This window comes from Lutra lutra, chromosome 13 (genome assembly GCF_902655055.1).
Source record: "Lutra lutra chromosome 13, mLutLut1.2, whole genome shotgun sequence".
NCBI classification, from domain to species: Eukaryota; Metazoa; Chordata; class Mammalia; order Carnivora; family Mustelidae; genus Lutra; species Lutra lutra.
The window spans coordinates 13,599,151-13,620,812 of NC_062290.1; the positions used below are offsets into that span (position 1 = coordinate 13,599,151).

The 21,662-nt window shown below is 37.7% G+C and overlaps 1 protein-coding gene across 1 annotated transcript in view; it reads right to left on the bottom strand.

Moving 5' to 3' along the window:
* Window positions 1-21,662, bottom strand: part of ABHD17B (abhydrolase domain containing 17B, depalmitoylase) — a 56,884-nt gene that overhangs the window by 5,558 nt on the left and 29,664 nt on the right. The window contains exons 2-3 of the mRNA XM_047699767.1: window positions 8,688-9,157; window positions 3,337-3,516 (exon numbers count right to left, since the gene is read on the bottom strand). Of these exons, the coding sequence (XP_047555723.1) occupies window positions 3,337-3,516; window positions 8,688-9,154 (647 nt within the window). The 5' untranslated portion in view covers window positions 9,155-9,157. The remainder of the gene's footprint in view (window positions 1-3,336; window positions 3,517-8,687; window positions 9,158-21,662) is intronic.

The following is a 21,662-nucleotide window of genomic DNA, read 5'->3' on the forward strand; positions in this document are numbered from 1 at the left end:
GGCTCAGGTCATGATCCCAGGTCCTGGGTTCGAGCCCCACATCGGGCTTTCTGCTCAGCGGGGAGCCTGCTTCCTCCTCTCTCTCTGCCTGCCTCTCTGCTTACTTGTGATTTCTCTCTGTCAAATAAATAAATAAAATCTTTAAAAAAAAAAAAAAAAAAAAAAAAAGAATGGCCACATGCAACCCAAGGTTCATAGCAGCAATGTCCACAATAGCAAATAGTGGAAAGAGCGGAGATGCCCTTCAACAGACAAATAGATAAAGAAGATGTGATCCATATATACAATGGAATTATTACTCAGCCATCAGAAAGGATGAATACACAACCTCTGCAACAACCTGGGTAGGACTGGAGGAGATTATGCTAGGAGAAGTTAAGTCAAGCAGAGAAAGTCAATTATCATACGGCTGCACGTATTTGTGGAACATAAGGAATAGCATGGAGGACATCAGGAGAAGAAAGGGAAAAATGAAGGTGGGGGGAATCGGGTGTGGGAGACAGAACCATGAGACTATGGACTCCGGGGGAAACAAACTGAGGGTTTTAAAAGGGAGGGGGTGGGGGTATGGGTTGGCCTGGTGATGGGTATTAAGGAGGGCACGGATTGCACGGAGCACTGGATACACAAACAACGAATCATGGAACACTTCATCAAAAACTAATGAGGTACTGTATGGTGACTAACATTACATTAAAAAAACAAAGTCTGTTTAATAAAGAGGTCCCTCTCCTCCAGACTCTTTCCCCTTCTTTTTGTAAAAATGGTAGCGGCTCTCTACCCAAAACTGAAGGTTTTGTGAATCAGGGAATTGCAAAAACAGTTTGAAGCAAGAGGTAAACACACATACTGCTGCTACGAACCCATTTTCTGTACTGGGTCCCCAGAATGCTGGCAGCCAGGCCCTCATTCCTCCAGAGAGGACTTTTAGAAAGACTCCTTGTTGGAGACTATATTATATACACTTTAAGAGGAAAGATATAGAAATAGTGACATAGGGTGGGATCCCCAAGCAACTGATTTGACCAGATGACTGTATAGTGAAGCTTGCTCTCAACAAGGCTTAATCACCTGCTTCATATTAGCTCTTTAGTTCCTCACTCTTACATATGAGGAGACAACAAGAATTATCAGACATCAGAGAACACTTCTAGTATCAGAGATCAAAACAATTTTAAAAAGGCAACTTAAAAGAGACATAAACTGCACAGAGACCTTACAAACAAATTTTAATGCTTAAAAAAAAAAATCTTTCCAGAGAGAAAGAAGGCATTATAAAATGAGGATACAATCTTGAAAAAGGAAATCAATGAAATAATTCAAGGCTGCATTTGTTAAGGAAAAATGCTTGGTTGGCTATGTTATTTGCTATCACATGTTCGATAGTAAAGGAATTACAACAAATAAAAAGAAATCTATGTTCTTTTTCAAACAGTTTGCAGTTAAGTACTGCTATCTTTGTTGGTGTAGCAGAAATGAAAGAGTGAGCTGGAGAGAGATACAGGATGGCAAAAGTGTTACCCCAAATACTCCCTCTATCATTCTTATTTTTCTATTAGACAGAAGCAGTATAATGCACATACCTTCCAATATACCATTATCTAAAACAACAAACCCTAAATTAATTTAAGAACAAAAAAAACCTCCCACAGCCTGCTCATATGCTCCCACCATTAGTTTTCCTAAGAAAGTGATCACTGTCTGGCTAATGATGAAAAAATTTGCTTTTGAGGGACGCCTGGGTGGCTCAGCTGGTTAAGCGGCTGCCTTCGGCTCAGGTCATGATCCCAGCGTCCTGGGATCGAGTCCCACATCGGGCTCCTTGCTCAGCGGGGGGCCTGCTTCTCCCTCTGCCTCTGCCTACCACTCTGCTGCCTGTGTTCATGCTCTCTCTCTCTCTAACAAATAAATAAATAAAAATCTTAAAAAAAAAATTTGCTTTTGAAATGACCCTTTTTTTTTTTAAATTTAATTTAATTTTTTTTTTAACATATATTTTTATCCCCAGGGGTACAGGTCTGTGAATCGCCAGGTTTACACACTTCACAGCACTCACCATAGCACATACCCTCCCCAATATCCATAACCCCACCCCCCCTCTCCCAATCCGCCTCCCCCCATCAACCCTCAGTTTGTTTTGTGAGATTAAGAGTCACTTATGGTTTGTCTCCCTCCCAATCCCATCTTGTTTCATTTATTCTTCTCCTACCCCCTCAACCCCCCATGTTGCATCTCCTCTCCCTCATATCAGGGAGATCATATGATAGTTGTCTTTCTCCGATTGACTTATTTCGCTAAGCATGATACCCTCTAGTTCCATCCACGTCGTCGCAAATGGCAAGATTTCATTTCTTTTGATGGCTGCATAGTATTCCATTGTGTATATATACCACATCTTCTTTATCCATTCGTCTGTAGATGGACATCTAGGTTCTTTCCATAGTTTGGCTATTGTGGACATTGCTGCTATAAACATTGGGGTGCACGTGCCCCTTCGGATCACTACGTTTGTATCTTTAGGATAAATACCCAGTAGTACAATTGCTGGGGAAATGACCCTTGTTTTTATAAAAAAGCAAGTAATGACTCTGGCCTTTGGCCCATCTATCAGTCACAAAAAAATCTCTGTATAGCTGCCAATTGGGGAAAGGAAATATGACCGAAATTGCCAGCTTCTCCCATTTGCCTTCTCTGAGGAAAATGGGCCACCAGGTGTTTCTAGTTATCAAGAGGAGCTAGAGGAACTTCCATCTTGTCTTGAGGAGAAGTAGTCCTCCTTTCAAATTTGAGTAAAACTGTGTTTGCAGACTTTGTGGTGGCAACACTTAAGTTAAGACAGAACTTTTTTGCAATTCACTTCTTTTATAAATCAGCTATCATTAATTAGATGCCATTCACTAATTTTTATGCACATGTCTCATTTTCCCTTTACTCTTCCTCTACGCCAGTATTATGTCTCACTGAATGGTACCATTATTCATTAGCAGCTCAAGTCAGAACCCTGGAAATTATACTCAAGTTCTTTTGTTTAGCATCCTCTATTCACTCTTGACACTCAGTTCTGTCAATTTCATTTCTCAAATTAAGTCAATGCCACTCTCTGGGGTATAAGACCCTCAGCTATTTTCATCAGGATTACTATTGCTCCAATATTTCAGCCTCCTGACTGGGATCCTGCCACCACCCTTCTCAAAAATTAATTTTTCACTAATTCTATAATATATGTGAAAGAGAAGTTCATGCCTTAATGAACTGCATTATGAATACCTTAGGTGATGGACATAAACGCCCTTAAAAGTTTCTTTGAATTAAACGATTTTGAATATTGATACTTACTTTGGGAACGCATCAAAACAGTAGGTCTTTTTGGTATCAGGAAAAGCAACTCGCATTCCCGAAGTCAAAGGAGAATGAAGAATAACAGCAGCACTCTCATACCGAGCAGCAAGATCCACAGATGGTACTGTCCCTATACTTTGGCCATATATAATCACATTTTCAGGGCGAATGCCGTATCTATAAAGTTCAGAAATTAAAAAAAAAAAAAAAGGTGGAGAGTTGGACTGGTATGAAATATTCAATCATTTTCTAAGTACTTAATCTTGTAATAGAATGATTTAGAATGGGACAATGCCAACTTTATATTTAAAATATGTTTCTTAGCCATCATTATCATGTTTACTGCTACAATAAAATCTATATTCTTAGCCTATTTCATCTGTTTCATCTTTTGGAAAAACAATTGCTGAGGTCTTTTAAAATTTCAAACAAATGAATTCATTGAATAACTCATGTAATTCAATGTGGCATAATCACTAATATTTTACTTATTTAAAAGATTTTATTTATTTATTTATTTGAGAGAGAGAGAGAGAGAGACTGAGAGAGACACACAGCTAGAAAGGGAACACAAGCAGGGGGAGTGGGAGAGGGAGAAGCAGGCTTTCCACTGAGCAGAGAACCCAATGTTGGGGCTCGATCCCAGAACCCCAGGATCATGACCTGAGCCGAACATAGCCGCTTAATGGGTAAGCCACCCAGGCGCCCCACATCACTAATATTTTAGTAGACTGATGTTTAATAGACTGTTTATTTTCCATTCTATATAAGAAAAGTTCTTTGTCTACACCTCAAAAGTGGCTCATTTTATTTTTTAAAAGTATTTTTATTTATTTATTTGACAGAGAGATACAGTGAGAGAGGGAACACAAGAAGGAGTGGAAGAGGGGGAAGCCTGCCCTGAGGAAGCAGGCTCCCTGTTGAGCAGAGAGTCTGATGTGGGGCTTCTTCCAAGGACCCTGGGATCATACCCTGAGCCGAAGGCAGACGCTTAACGACTGAGACACCCAGGTGCCCCTTTTTATTTTTTGAAGTTGGTTACAGTGATGAAAAGGGATGAAAAGTAACATATGGTTACTATATGGAATAAAATATATATACATTTTAGCTGAAAATAAATTACTATTCTTTTTGAAAGTTGCCTTTACTATGGACTAATGATTGGAAAGATAAAGATATCAAAGAGAATTTCAAATACTTTGATTCAGTTAATTATGAACAAACTTCATGCTAAAATCTCGAGTATTGCTTTATCTCCTTCAAAAATGCTGCAGGGGTGCTTGGGTGGCTCAGTGGGTTAAAGCCTCTGCCTTCGGCTCAGGTCATGATTCCAGGGTCCTGGGATGGAGCCCCGCATCAGGCTCTCTGCTCAACAGGGAGCCTGCTTCCTTCTCTCTCTCTGCCTGCCTTTCCGCCTACTTGTGATCTTTGTCTGTCAAAAAAAAAAAAAAAAAAGCTGCAGATTTAAATACGTCAACTCTTGCCTCAAATATATCAGATATAATCTATGTTCCAAGCACTGTTACTTGTTTATGGTATAATTGTCCCAAATGTAAACTATTGCAAGCAGAAATGAAGTGCTACAGGAGCTAATGAATGTGGGGTTAGAAGTTAGAGTAAGATCAATTAAAAGCCTGAAAGCAGTCACTTATGGATGCTAAGGGCCATTTGCACAACAGCATCTGTTTTTTGGAAAAGGTAATGTAGCTTTCCAAGTATCTAAATATGAAAAAATAGGGCGCCTGGGTGGCTCAGTTGGTTAAGCAACTGCCTTTGGCTCAGGTCATGATCCCAGCGTTCTGGGATCAAGCCCCAAATGAGGCTCCCTGCTCAGTGGGAGGTCTGCTTTCTCTCTCCCACTCCCCCTGCTCATATTCCTGTCCTCGTCGTCACTCTCTCGCTGTCAAATAAATAAATAAAATCTTAAAAAAAAAAAAGACAACAGAGAGAGAGAGAGAGAAGTCTTTTTCTTTACAAGATCTGACTGTAATTCTTCACTGGAGTTAAGTTACAAAAATGAACATTTAGGGGTGCCTGGGTGGCTCAGTCATTAAGCTGAAGGATCTGCCTTCAGCTCAGGTCATGATCCCAGAGTCCTGGGATCAAGTTCTGCATCGGGCTCCATGCTCAGTGGGAAGCCTGCTTCTCCCTCTCCCACTCCCCCTGCTTCTGTTCACTCTCTTGCTGTGTCTCTGCCAAATAAATAAATAAAATCTTAAAAAAAAAAAAAGAAGAAGAAGAAGAAGAGAATGAACACTTCCATCATCAGCATTAATTCTTGAGGCTGTGTGGTTGCCCTTAACTGAATAGCAGAACTGCTGGATGGTAACTACGGGTTTTAGGCTAATGTTAGCAATGGCAAGGCTCCAGAGTAGAAGGAGATGCCAATTTAGCATCAGAGAACTCAAAGCAGTAACAGAATTTCAGAAAAGTACAACTTGGACTTTAAAGACTATCTAATCTAATTCAGCTGCTTACGAAGTAGATGTTCAAAACCAGAATAAGGGGCGCCTGGGTGGCTCAGTGGATTAAAGCCTCTGCCATCGGCTCAGGTCATGATCAAGCCCCGCATCGGGCTCTCTGCCTCTCTGCCTACTTGTGATCTCTGCCTGTCAAATAAATAAAATCTTTAAAAAAAAAAAAAAAGTCAGAATAAGTCAGTGGCAGACCTATAATTAGAACCCAGGTACCCTAACTCCTAGGCCAGTGACTTTTCAATAACACACAGATAATGAGCTCAAAGACTGCTGTACTACTTAGAAATTCATCTATTCAGCCTTGTTTCTCATTCATTAATTATGTGTGGTCAACTTTATTTAAAAAGATGAATTAAATCAAGACTAGAAATTATTTTATAAAGTTTCCTTCAAATTGATCAGACGAGATGAAAAATAGGAAGAAGTTAACCACCTACAAGGTTTTATTTTTTATAATGTAAACCTAGAACACTGAATTGAATACTAGTATGTTCTGGTTGAATAAAGTTATCTTTTCATGTTATTGAGAAGCACTAATAATGAAGGCTACCTGCTAGAACTTAGCATCCTTAAAAGCTGTTCTAATCCACTGAAGTTATACTTTAAAATGAGTTGTATTTCAATAAATCTGTCATTAAAAATTATTATCATATTTTCCTGACAGGTACTATAACTAGATTCAATTGGCTGAGTCTGGAAAGTGGGAACTCATTTAAGGCATTTTTTTTTTTTAAGTATTTCTCTTTTGTTAGATTAGTAACCCCATTTTTTTTTTTTAAAGATTTTATTTATTTGACACAGAGAGAGAGAGAGAGAGCGAGCGAGAACAAGCAGGGGGAGGAACAGGCAGAGAGAGAGGGAGAAGCAGACTCCTTGCTGAGTAAGGATCCCAATGCAGGACTCTATCCCAGGACTCTGAGATCATGACTTGAGCTGAAGGCAGCTGCTTAACCAACTGAGCCACCCAGGAGCCCAAGGCAGTTTTTAAGTTTATAAATTGTTACCATTTCCTGTCCCCCACAACTCATTACCAACTTTTGTACCATTCACCATCTTTTCTAACTCATTAGGATGTTTTTATATCATTTCAAATGATTTAAGAAACCTCTTTATATGAAACGTTATGAGAACATAGTTTTATTATGTATCTTATAGGATTAAACGCTTCAAAAATTATTTTCTAAAAAAGGTTATGCCTACTAACAAAATTGTGGAGGTTCTAACTAAAACCATTAATATTTAAACATTAAATTATGAATGGTAAGTTTTCTTTGAGTCCTTTAGCTTTAGTTTAAAATACTTTGGAAATCAGGTAGCTTATCAGTGGATAATATGAGGAACAACTTGAACTAAGACATCTTTATTGTACATGAACCATCTGATGGAAAAAACCCAGAAATCTACAAAACAGCAATATTTTTCAATACTGATGACTAGGAAAGATTAAAGCAATTTCTAGTTCTCAAAAATGCATTGTTATAACTAAAGAATAACTGAAATGATAAGAGAATTTGCTTAAATGATTTATCACAGGGCGCCTGGGTGGCTCAGTCAGTTAGTCCCATGTCCCACATCACGCTCCTTGCTGCTCACCAGGGAGCCTGCTTGCTCTGTTTCTCAGCAGAGGAGCCCCTTTGCCTGCTGTTCCCCCAGCCTGTGCTCGCTCTGTCTCTCTCTCTCTCTCAAATAAATAAAATCTTAAAAAGAAAAAGATTTGTCATAAATTACCTTTTCTTTACATGAGATCGTTTCCAAATTTTATTAGTCCAGAATGCAAAGTAAAAAAATCTCACTTTTATAGAATGAATACTTTAAAATTAATTCCAATAAAATACCTGTAAGTCATACTTCTAAGAGATTACTACATAAAATAATGCAAACCCTGGTTTATGATTTTAACAAAAACAATCCAGCCTCTTATACTCTTAATGATAGATTAAGTAAATCATTAGCTAAGTCAGTTATTTCTCATCCCTTGAAATGTTGCAACTTTGAATAAACATTTTTCTACCACACTCTACATGTTTATAAAACCAAGTATTTGTCATTGGCTTAAATTTTAAAGAAAATCACACACATGCACTAACAGACACAAAATAAGACCTGTCTTAAAAACCATGTAATTCTTGGGGCGCCTGGGTGGCTCAGTGGGTTAAAGCCTCTGCCTTCGGCTCAGGTCATGATCCCAGGGTTCTGGGATTGAGCCCCGCATCGGGTTCTCTGCTCTGCAGGGAGTCTGCTTCCTCCCCTCTCTCTCTGCCTGCCACTCTGCCTACTTGTGATCTCTGTCTGTCAAATAAATAAATAAAATCTTTAAAAACAAAACAAAACAAAAAAAAGCTATGTAATTCTGGGGTGCCTTTGTGGCTCCGTCAGTTAAGCATCCGCCTTCAGCTCAGGTCATGATCTCAGGGTCCTAGAATCGAGCCTCACATCCAGCTCCCTGCTCATAGGAGGGCTGCTTGTCACGCTCTTCCCTGGCTTGTGCTCTCTCAAATAAATAAAATCTTTAAAAAAAAAAAAAAATCTTTTAAAAAAATATGCTATTTTTAAAAATTTAAAATTATAATCTAAGAGCTTCTTTTCTTTCTTTTTAAAAAGATTTTTAAATTTATTTATTTGACAGAGAGAGACACAGTGAGAGGGAACACAAGAAGAGGGAGTGGGAGAGAAGTAGGCTTCCCACTGAGCCTTAATGACTGAGCTACCCAGGCACTCCTAAGAGCTTAATTCTTAATAGGTATATATTGGTTAATATCATCTCTATTTAGTACTTCAAAACATGTGTTATAAAAACTACTTTTTAAGTATAAGACAATTTTAGTTAACCATCATAATAAATGTGCAAAATAATTTCCAATCACGATTTACCTTGTTCTAAGAGCAAGCCAAGCAGCTTCGATATCTGCATAGAGGTTCTTCTCTGTTGGTTTCCCAGAACTTGCGCCATATCCAGAATAATCATATGAGAATATATTACAATTAATCCGTGATCCCAGTCCTATGTAAAAGCTGCTCATCTGCCCGAGATCAACAGCATTTCCATGTGAGAAGAGTAAAGTGTATTTGGCGTTGGGTGAACAACGCACAAACATGCAGGCAATTCTGTTGCCTTTACTGGTTCTAGTCATGAAACACTCAATAGCATCTTTTTCTCTAGAAGAGTATTGCCAGTCTGCTCGTTCTGATAGATGTAAAGTCCAGCGGCTTCCACTTTCATCACACATCAACGTGTAAGTAGGATCGGGTGGCAAAAACGCTAATTTTGAAGCAATTTTCCCAGGGCAAGGTGGACAGCAGAAGAGGCAACACAGCTCACTAAATGAAAGATTATTCATCTTCTGAAAAAGAAGAGATAGCAAATGTTTTAATTATCGAATATGGATTCTGCATTTTCATGCAAAAGAAAGTTAAAATAAAGGCACTGGTAAATTCTACTGTAGTTCAGTGTCTACTGCTATTATTTCAAGTATCCTTTGCCTAAACAGATTTTTGGACTCATTCTAGAAATAATTGAAATCCTCTGGTGAGGCAAATATTCCTGATCAGGAGATACTCAACCATTATAGGATGTCTCAAATAGTAGTGATTATATATTATGATATTTAACCAAAATATGAAAACTAATATGAAGAGTAGAGGTAATATTTGTTATTGCTCTACAGATAACAGCACAGGAGGTATGAAGTATCTTTAGAGTAATGTGTAATTTTAAGTCCGTGAAAGTTCTCAGAATCTCATGGAAAGGTAGGTATTTAACATGATACAGTAAATATATAACGATACCACATACATTGTTCATTTTCATAAATGAAATGCTTGCTATTTGGCAGGTATTCTATGTGTTATTACCACATTTAATCCTCAAAACCACCATGGTTGATTTGAGAAAAGAAGCTTGCACAGTGTGAGGCAGCAGTGGAGCCAGGATTTGACAACAGGCTCAACACTGTTCTACATCCCTGGGCTATACTGCCTCAAAGGCTCAGAAAACTATTTGTCTCAGATGCCTATCATTTCTTTTAGCCATACTTCCAGTGGCTCAAGTAACTTATAAAACATTAAAACATGTCTCTATGTAATTATTGCCCAAATTAAAAAGGATACAATATAAAGGCTACAAAAAAAAAAAAGGATAAAATCTGCTAATATTTCCTATATGGTTAGATGGGAAGGAGTGGTATAAGGTTTGAAGTCAAAGACAGTTGGAGTGGAGTTCCAACTCTATCACTTAATAGCTGCTGTTTGCTCTTGGGCTACTGTTTACCCTTTCAAACCTCATTGTCTTCCTAAGTAGATGAGGTCAATGCCTGGTTGTGAAGAACAAGTATCATGATGTGGTTAGGACATATACTACAGTAGTGGGGATACAAATGGCACACTTAAGGATGGTCCACTCTCTCTGTCTTTTGCATTAATATTTTTCAAGTACTTAGCTGATATTGAATCACGAACAAAAAAGGGTAATACCTGTTTGCCCTACAAGCCATTTCTTTTCATTTTGTCCTTTCTCAAATTTACTACCTCTTTTTAGCAGTAGGTGATGATTGCTTACTTCCAGGAAGAAGGCATTCAAAACAAACACCTTCTAGAGATTTGGTGGCACCTAATCTTCTACAAAAAAATCTAAACAGGAGGATGGAAAAAAAAATGTACATCACACCATCTGGAAAGTAAAAAAATGTCCTTTTCACCTACCACAGAATCAAAATCTTGTTCATATGTTCAACAGACATGTACTAATTTCCCTGTGTAAACTAATTAGGTAGAAAGGAGGAGAAACACCACAGCTGGAGAAACACCACACAGAGAAACAAAGACAGGAGTGATATAAAAGGCTTTTAAAAAGTAAGAGGAGGGCAGGAAACGGTCTCTTGGAAAATAGGAAACACCTTTACTTGCTAGTCTATCTTTAGTCCTTTTCAACCTTCAAAAAAATATAGCACGAGTAAGTTGTCATAGTCTAGTTAATATCAGAGTCTAGTTGGAAAAAGAGTCTGATAAAATAGAAATGACAATGAGGTGTCATCTTTAGTGATCACTCTAACTGGCTCCGTGAAATACTGTACTGAGAAGGATTCTAAGGGCATATGCAAGGCTTGGCAGGCAAAAAACATGTCATAAATTAGTGATGTCTATTATAGGATTTGGCTACAGATTTATTGTCCTGGTCATGAGGATATAGGACGTGGTAAAGAGGATGGCAGGAAAGAAAAGTTCAAAGGGTCAGTTTAAGAGGAGATGACCTGGGGGAAAAAAAGATGAGGTATGATATTATTAATGATATCTGCTTAATAATCTGTCTACAGCTATTTCTTGCTTCCAATTACCTTACAACTAGCAACTGCTGACCCTCAAGAGTCTATTAAAAGCTTGGTTGATAATAAGCTGTACATAGCTATATGTTCCTATAATTTACCTCTTGAACATGAAGACTTTTATATATATAATAATAATGTAAATTAATTTATGTAATGTCATTTAAAAATAATGTGGCTGACTGAATTACTGAATTACTAATGTAATTTAATTTATGTAATGTAATTTAAAAATAAATGTGGCTGACTGAACGTATGTAATACGCAGAGTTGCTTCTGGGGATGAACACCAAAGGAGAGAGGGAGAAAAGGTGCAGTGCCAGGATCTACTCTAATGAAAGGACAACTTGATTTTTTTTTTTTTAGATTTTGATTTTTTTAAAATGATTTTATTTATTTATTTGAGAGAGAGAGAGAGAGAGAGAGAGCATGAGAGGAGAGAGAGATCAGCGGGAGAAGCAGACTCCCTGCCAAGCAGGGAGTCCGATGTGGGACTCGATCCCAGGACTCCAGGATCATGACCTGAAGCTGAAGGCAGTTGCTTAACCAACTGAGCCACCCAGGCGCCCAAGATTTTGATTTTTGAGAGAGAATGAGACAAGGAGGGTCAGAGGGAGAAGCAGGCTCTCTACTGAGCAGGGAGTCTGATGTGGGTGGGAATCCATCCTGGGACTCTGGGATCGTGACCTGAGCCTAAGTCAGATGCTTAACAAATTGTGCAACCCAGGCATCCAAAAGCCTTACTTCTTAATGGCAGTGGAAGAAATTATTCCTACCACCATAGCCCCAAACCAGATAAGTGGTGTCTATTTAATAATAAAAACTTGCAAATTATCACTTTTCTAATAATAGGCCTGGTATAGGACAGCAACATAGTCTTGCTTAAGAAAGAAGTATAAATAACCTAAATTTTAGTATCATCAGAGCTAAACAAGTTATTGAGGAAAAAATTTTATTCTTGAAATTAAAAACATTAAATATCTTGCTAAATTTAGTTGATTTTAAGGCCCATTTGTTTTAGTATATGCGCTGCCGAAGTGAGCACAGTCCCATTTGTTTTATATAAAATTCATTGGAATAAAAATATATCATTCACCAGTTATTTCTTGGCTAACAAAGTCTTGAAGAGACAAGGCAGTAAATAATTGTAGGGGTAAAATGATGAACATTTGAAAGTACACAACAGCAAACAACAGATGACTAATTAGATAATTTAGAGCAGAATTTTGGACCAGACAAAACAAGGATTTAAAATAGTGGTGCTAGGCTGGCTTAGTCAGTGTAGCATGTGACTTTTTCAGGGTTGTAAGTTCAAGCCTCACACTGGGTGTAGAGATGATTACTTAAAATCTTTTTACCCTTTTTTCTTTTTTTTAAGATTTTATTTTTTTGTCCGATAGAGAGAGCACAGCAGAGAGCCAGATGCAGGACCTGGGATCATGACCTGAGCCAAAGGTAGACGTTTAACAGACTGAGCCACCCAGGTGCCCCTTAAAAACAAGATCTTGGAAAAAAAAAAAAAAAAAAAAAAAGTAAATTATAATAAGCCAGTTTTTAAAAAAGAGGATACTTAAAGTTGTAGTGGAAAAGTGTCATGAAGAAAATCCAACTGGAATCCCTGATTTAGAGAAATCAGTATCTGAAACAAAGAATTAGCCTGATGGATTAGGTATAAGATTCAATAACTAAAGAATGTATTAGTAAGCTAAAAGATCAGATTAAAGAATTCCCAAACAGGGAATTTTTCAGGATGAAAGGGATGATGATAGAGAAAACATAAAAGAAAATTTAAGGAAAACAGAAGTAGAAATACCAGTATCAATATTATAAAGGTCCTAGAGGGAGAAAAGAGGAGAAAATAAAGACAAGAATCTAGGAATTTCTCAGAATTAAAGAAAAAATTCAGCCTGAAATTGCTCAGAGTGAGTGCCAAATATCTGAGAAAATTCTCACAGACTAGGCAAATTATAGTAAATATTAAGACTGCCAGAAACAAAAATATGAAAGTTTCTAGAAAGAATGACTACCTACAAAGGAACAAGAATCAGGTGAACATCTGACTTTTCAAAATCAACACTAGAAACCAGAAGATACTGGGAATATAGTTTCAAAGTGAGGAAGAAAAAAACCCAAAACTTTGAAACTAGAATTTACAGAGATAAAATAACATCATAATATAAGGATAAAATAAATTTAGCTGCAGGCATACTAAAACTCAGAAGGCTTACCAAACTGAGACCCTCTTTGAGAAACTCCAGCAAGGACAAAAATAAATCCAAGAAAATTCTATGAAATATGTCAGATATGATAAAGAATAGTTAATATAATGTTTTATTTTAAAACAAGCAATGGAGGGGGAAGAAAAGTCACAAAAAGTATATCCCCAAACAAACCAAAACTAAACCTTTGGGGAATATGAACATAAAGAGAAGTGGAAGAATAGTTAGGGATTTAAGTGAAAAATGTGTTGAGTTCACTGGTCACTTGCCTTGTTCAGAATGGTATTACTATTGATAAACTTAAGACATGGAAGAAAAATATAAATATGACATCAATATAACCACCATAAAATTATACGTTTTAGGATATATCTGATATAGTTATATTCATTACAAATGTCCAGCTTTGACTATTTGTCAGTGTGTTAAACTCAAGCAGTGTAAACTCAAAGAAATAATTAAGGGCATCTAGATAGCAACAAACTAAGGGAACAGAAAACCTCAGGAGTATCAATAGACCCAAAAGCTGACTCTTAGATAACTCATTTATCCTTTGAATAACCTTCTGACAAAGGATATGTCAATTCACCCCCTTTTCCATTTGAAGAAACAGAGGCTTAGAGTAGTTATGTAACCTAACAAAGGTCACACAGCTGGGTGAGTGACAGAAATATCTGGTATGTGTGGCAGAATGACTCTGGAGCCTGAACTCACAACTACTGTGTTGTGGAAGGAGTACCTACAGAAGATCGACAAACAGAAAGAAAAAAGCAAAATACCAAAAGACAACCGACATACAGTTTTTAAAGTTAAAAAATTAAAAATAAAAAACCCCAATAAACTAATTAAGTTAGAGGATATTAATTAAATTCTTGAGTAACATAAAAGAACAAAAACCCCAACCTAATTAAAAAAATGGACAAAAGGGGCGCCTGGGTGGCTCAGTGGGTTAAGCTCAGGTCATGATCCCAGGGTCCTGGGATTGAGTCCCGCATCGGGCTCGCTGCTCAGCAGGGAGCCTGCTTCCCTTACTCTCTCTCTGCCGCCTCTCTGCCTACTTGTGATCTCTGTCAAATAAATAAATAAAATCTTTAAAAAAAAAATGGACAAAAGATCTGACATTTTTCCATAAAAAAGATACAAATGTATATGAAAAAATGTTCAACATCATTAGTTATTAAGGAAATGTAAATGAAAACCACAATGATACCACTTCATACCCGCTAGGATGGCTATAATAAAAATGACAGATAAGACCAAAACTGGCAAGAATATGGAGAAATTGGAACCTTTATACACTGTTGATGGAAGTAAAACGGTGCAGGTAATTTGGAAAACAGTTTAGTTAAACTTAAAATGTTTAAATACGGAGTGTTAACATTTGACCAAGCAATCCCACTCCCATGTAGATACACAAGAAAAATGAAAACCTGTGTCTACACAAAAACTTGTACATGAATATTCACAATGGCATAATTCATAACAGCCAGAAGGTAGAAACCATCCAAATGTCTATAAACTGATGAATGGGTAAAAAAAAAATATGGTATATCCACATAATGGAACATCATTCAGTCATAAAAAAACAAAAACAAAAGTACTGATCCATGGTATAAAGCAGAAGAATCTTGAAGAACTTACACCAAGTGAAAGGCAGTCACAAAAGATCAGTTACTGTATGATTCCATTTATATGAAATGTCTAGAATAGGAAAGTCAATAGAGACTAAGTCTAGGGCTATGGAAAATGGGAGGGAAGGAGAGCAATAGCTAGAGCAATAGGGTTTCTTTTGGGGGTACTGAAAATGCTCTAAAATTTGTTTGAGTGGTGGTTGCACAACTTTATTAATGTATTAAAAATCACTTTAAATCCATTAAAAATGGAGCCCAATGAGAGACTTGAACTCAAGACCCTGAGAATAAGAGTCAGCCACTTAACCTACCGAGGCACCCAAGTGCCCTGAGAATTACATCTTAATAAGCCTCTTTAATGTGGTGCCTGGCTGGTACATTTGATAGAACTTGGAACTTCTGATCTCAAGGTTAAGTTCAACACTAGGTATACAGGTCACGTAAAAACAAAATTCGTAAAAAAAGGGAAGCTTTTTACTATCCTCACCTCCCACCCTCTGCCATGGCCACCGCCATGGCCACCAAGTCTATGGAAAGCTAAAGTAATATTGCAAAGAGCGAGCTTAAAGTATGTATGTATTTGCAGGGTAGCTGTGAATTTTCTCTCCCAGGTATTAAGAGAGACTACACAAAATAAAATAAAGATAGACTAGTGCTGACATAGAAACAAACAGACCTAGTTTTAACAGAATACAGAGCTTATAAATGGATGTATAAATGAGATTGTCCTATGACAAAGCTGGTTTCTCAAAGCAGTAAAAAAGGATGAATTCTTTAGTAGGCTGTGCTGGAAAAATTCAAGTATTTTTTGGCAAAAGTAGTTCAGGCAAAAGTAGTTAGAGCCCTACTCCTCAGTATGAATGCAAAACACAAACTCCAGATGGATTAACAGATCTAAAAGGCAAAATTAATATAACTTAAAAAAAAAAAAAGAGAAAATATTGGTAGATTTAGCTTCAAATGAAGATTTCTATTCAGTGAAAAATGCTTTGGGAATAATGATTTTCAACTAAAATTATGAGAGTTAGCATCTTAAATATGAGGCACTTCTACAAAAACAAGAGAAAAAAACCAGTAACTCAGGAGAACAAATGGGGAGAAGATATTAATAGGCAATTTACAGGATAAAAAGGCTATCAAGTATATTAAGAAAGGCCACTCTCACCAACTATCAGAAAAATGCAAGAAATATCACTTTAAAGCTATAAGAAAAATAAAAATTAGAAAACTGAGAAATATGAAGTATTGGTAAGAACAGGGGAAGAAAATAGGAACCTTTCTGTGAACTGTTTGATAATGCCATTCTGTTCACCTATGACCCAGAATTCCACTTAGGTAAGAACTCCAAAGAAATACTTACAGAGATCCTTCAAGAAATGTGTACAAGGTTGCTTGCAGCATTATTTGTATCAGGGTATAGAAAGTAACATAGATTCCATCACCAGGAAATGAGTAAGTAAATGTTTTGGATGCAGATAACGGAATATTATGCAGTTTGATGGTGAGAGCTTAAAAATACAGTACTGGGTGAGAAAAAAAGGAATAAACTGAGATCTATACTATCATTAATGAAAATTAAAACCACAATAAATGTTACATATTTAAAGACCTGTGTATCTGACTGGATACTTATGGAGGCAGAACAGGAAAGAACGTTGAAGGTAAGAAAAAAAGTAAATAAAACAAGAGTAGGACTTAGGTTTACAGATTGATGACAACAATGTGCCACGAACTAAACTATGAGTGCCAAAGGACAAAAATCACATTTGGTCAGGGTGCCTGGTGACTTAGTCAAAGTGTCCGACTCTTGCTTTCAGCTCAGGTCATGATGTCAGGTTTGTGTGAAACCTAGAGAAACCGAGTTGGATACTGGCTCTGTGCTCAGCAGGGAGTCAGCTTGAGATTCTCTCTGTCCCTTTCCCTATGGCCACTGTCCCCTCTTGTTCTCTCTCTCTCTCCCTCTAAAATTAAAATATATATATATATATATATAAATAAAATATTAAATAAATAAATAAATAAATAAATAAATAAAATCTATCTGGTTCCTTACCACTGGGGCTTTAGTGCCAAAAAGAACACCTGACATATAATAGGGTTTCTAATATTTTCTGGGTGAACAAGTTAGTAAATTAGTAAGATTAACTCCATTCTCTGCACCTGACAGACTCCCACAAAAAAAGAAAAAAGGTTTACTAAATCCTGTTTTTAAAAAGAAAGAAAATATGTTTTGTAATAATTATGTAGGTTTTTTGTATGGGTACAATAATTTATAACTATAAACTTAATTTGGGGTTGGGCAATATAGGTGGAAAAAGCATAGCTAGTTACCCAAATCATTAAGTGTGTTATGAAGCACAGAATAGGACAAGCATCTAGGGAGGAGGAAATCTTGCCCCTCTCAAAATCAAGTCACAAAATAAAAGGTCAACTGAATGTTAAACAGATGGCCCATTGTGAAAATTAAGGTTTCCCTTTTGGCAGAAGACTCAAAGTTACTTCACTTATAGCAGGAGGAATTTCCTAAAATTGTAATGAATTAATAATTTAAGAATCTGCTTCTCCTGATAACTTTTTCCTGCTCAATGACAAAGGAATAAAGATGAACATCTGAGTGCCCTCTCAGCAAAACAGGAAGACTAAGGTTAAAAAATGTCTCCAAATAGAATGACCTACTATATCTCCTTCCTCTCTTTTGACAGAAGAAATTACTGAAATTACTCCTGTCAATTCCTGAAGTAATATCGGCTTAGTGAAAAAAATTTCCCTTTGATTTTCTTTGTAACAGTTTCTTGGTAATGCAAATCAATGCAAATAACCACCACCAAAAAAAAAAGGACAACTGATTTTTTTTTTTTAAGGGTTCAAGATGTTGTAATGAACAGAACTACTCCTAAAACATTTTTAAAATGCTTCAATCTCTTCTTTATTTTGAGTGCTATTTTGACAACTATACTCTAAATAGGATTTATGCTGATTTAAAAATCTTACCAATTTAGAGGTAGGTAGGTATATAATAAACCACTTAAATTTTGATATACAAGGCTTCAGGTTAAGTTGAAAATGAGTTACTTTGAATTTGGCTTCACTCATGGATAAATCTGGGAAAGTACTATTACATATTCCATTTTATGGAAGTCAGGAATTATCATGTCACTTAGAAAATCTCCAACTGCTTCCAATTAGTTAAAGGCACATCATTTAGCAATCAGACTTCTGGAAGTCTCAATGATTCAGAAAAGAGCAACACCTCTAGAGATTATTACTATTATTTTAAAAGATTCCATTCAATTATCTGACAAGAGACAGCGAGAGAGTGAAAATAAACGGGTGGTGGGGGGAAGTGGGAGAGGGAGAAGCAGGCCTCCCACTGCCCTGGGAACCCAATGTGGGGCTTGATTCCAAGACTCTGGGATCATGACCTGAGCCAAAGGCAGATGCCTGCCTAACTTGACTGAGCCACCCAAGTACCCTGAAATGATGATGATGATGATTTTTAAAGATTTTATTTATTTATTTGACAGAGATCACAAGTAGGCAGAGAGGCAGGCAGAGAGAGGAGGAAGCGGGCTCCCTGCCGAGCAGAGAGGCTGATGCGGGGCTCGATCCCAGGCCCCTGGGATCGTGACCTGAGCCGAAGGCAGAGGCTTTAACCCACTGAGCCACCCAGGCGCCCCTATTATTTTTTTAATAAAACGAATTTCAGAGCATTCAAAAATGAGTAATAATTGAAAATGAGAAATCTGTACAAAATGTAAAGACCATTTCATTTGCCACCATTAAAAAAAACCTCACTTCTAAAAAAGATTTATTTATTTATTAGAGATAAAGTGGAGAGGAGGGGCAAAGGGAGAGAGAGAGCGAATCTCAAGCAGATTCCCCTGCTAAGCACCAAGCCCGATGGGGGCTCCATCCCATGACCCTGACTGAGATCATGATCTGAGCCAAAATTAGCAGTCAGATGCTTGACTGAATCAGCCATTCAGGTGTCCCCAAACAACCCACTTCTGATGTGTCTTTGGTTATAAAAATTAAAGCCTGATTTTTAGATAAACTGACAAAAGAAATTAAAAAATTAGATTTATACCAGAGCCTAACACCAGAAACAGACAAATGAAGTGGGTATTTAATTACTAAGAGCAGGAGGTAGGAAAGATCAGAATAAAGTCAGAAGCGATGGCAAAAAATATATATTCAACTATGAATAAGGGGGGGGGATGGAATCCGATGTTAGGTCAATTCTATTCAATGGAGCCATAAGTACAACATATACCAAAGACTGATCCAAAGGAAATCACCATAATACTATGCAAAGGTGGTCAATAATATAAAAGATTAGTAGCCCTAGGGGCGTCATCAATACCAAAGCAAGAAAAATTAAACTCACTTATAATATTCTTTAAGGGTACTAAGTGAATAATCTGTAGCAACATTTGCCAAAATTAGAAGTGAAATCATGATTGCTATGGTGTTTGGTGTTTAGAGAGCCATATACTTTACAGAGTTAAGTGCATACAAAGAAGCAGAATATTCATCACCTTTTTCTTTCTTTTAAGATTTTATTTACTTGAGAGCTAGTGAGCAGACAGGGAGAGGCAAATCACCCGCTAAGCAGGGAGCCCAATATGGGGACATGGACCCAGAGATCATGACCGGAGCAGAAGGCAGATACTTAACTGACTGAGCCACTCTGGCACCCCATTCATTCACCTTAAAAAGAGTTTGGCAGCATGCTCCTCTTTTAGTTAAGACCACATCCAAAGTACTTACAATGATCAAAGTAATTGTAATTTAGAAACTAGGTGTATTTTTAAAAAAGATTTTATTTATTTATTTGACAGACAGAGATCACAAGTAGGCAGAGAGGCAGGCAGAGAGAGAGAGAGAGAGAGGAAGAAGCAGGCTCCCCACTGAGCAGAGAGCCCGATGTGGGGCTTAATCCCAGGACCTGGGATCATGACCTGAGCTGAGACAGAGGCTTTAACCCACTGAGCCACCCAGGAGCCCCGAAACTAGGTGTTTTTTTAAAAGACATTTTCTATCTTATTTGTATATGCCTTATGCAGAAATGTAGTTTGTTTTCTTTTGAGGGCAGGTTTTATTTCCTTCTTCTTTTGGACCATTATATATAGCACTCAGCAGCAAAGGCACTTCTCCGTCTGAGACAGCCCACAAGAGCTGTGCTAACATGGGAACAGATAATTAAAACCTTAAGAAAAAAATATTTTTATTAAAAAAAATTTTTTTTAAAGATTTTATTTATTTGATAGAGAGAGAGGTCACAAGTAGGCAGAGAGGCAGGCAGAGAGAAAGAGTTCCGAGGAAGCAGGCTCCCCAATGAGCAGAGAGCCCGATGCAGGGCTCATCCCAAGACCCTGGGAAGATGACCTGAGCCGAAGGCAGAGGCTTTAACCCACTGAGCCACCCAGGCGCCCCCCAAATTTTTAAAACAATTTTTCTTTTTACAATTATCCTCATTTTTCAGAAATATTTTATTAATTCTTCAGAGAGAGAGAGAGCATAAGCAGGGTGAGAGGGAGAGGGAGAAGGAGACTCCTCAACGAGCTGGGAGCCTGACGTGGGGCTGGATCCCAGGACCTGGAGATCATGACCTGAGCCGAAGGCAGATGTTTAACCATCTGAGCCAACCAGGCACCCCAAGAAAAAAATATTTTTAAAGATTTATTTTATAGAGAGCACGCAAGTACACGGGGGTGAAGGGCAAAGGGAGAGAGAAACTGAGGCTGACTCGGCACCACCCAGGAGCCCCAAGGAAAAATTTCTTTGAAGTACTCTGTACCCTATTTTTTATACTTCAAACTGAAAAGAGAAATTTTGGCAAAACGATTTTCTTTGAAAAAGGCATCATGTCAGTTACTTTTTTAGGCTAAGAGTTATACTTTTTAAATACTAGTAAGATTCTTGGGGCGCCTGGGTGGCTCATTCAGTTAAACGTCTGCCTTCTACTGGGGTGGTGATCCCAGAATGCTGGGATCCAGCCCCAGTGGGCTCCCTGCTCAGTGGAGCATCTGTTTCTTCCTCTGCCCCTGCCCCCGCTCCTGCTCTCTTACTTTAATAAATAAAGTCTTTAAAAAAAATTTACTAGTAAGATTCTAGAAATACGTAGAGAGTAACTGGGCCAATGAGTCACCTGAAAACACCTTTGGAAACATGGTTTTATTGGTAAACTGCAGAGATGCCTTAATAACTAAGAGTTTAGAAAAGTTTAGAGGAGTTTCCCAACTAGGGGAAAAAAATTTTTTTTAAAAGATTATTTAGCAGGAAGAGAGGGAGGGGGAAGGAGGCTCCCTGCTGAGCAGAGAGCACCATGCAGGGCTTGATCCCAGGACCCTGAGATCATGACCTGAGCCGAAGGCAGAGGCTTAATCCACTGAGCCACCCAGCATCCCCCAACTAGGAAAAAATTACCGGCATGCTGTCAAATAAGATTCTGTTCCACTGGTGGTTAAGAGTTGGGGATAGACACACAAAAATAGTTGAGGTGAAGATGACAAGAATCTACCAGAGTTATCAAAAGCCTCAATCCTAGCACTGGAACTCTTAGGAAACAAACTGAAGGGCTGCTGAAGAGGAGAGGGGTGGGGGAATGCAGTAATGGGGTGATGAACACTGGGGAGGGTATGTGTTGTATGTGTATGTGCTGTAATGAGCACTGGG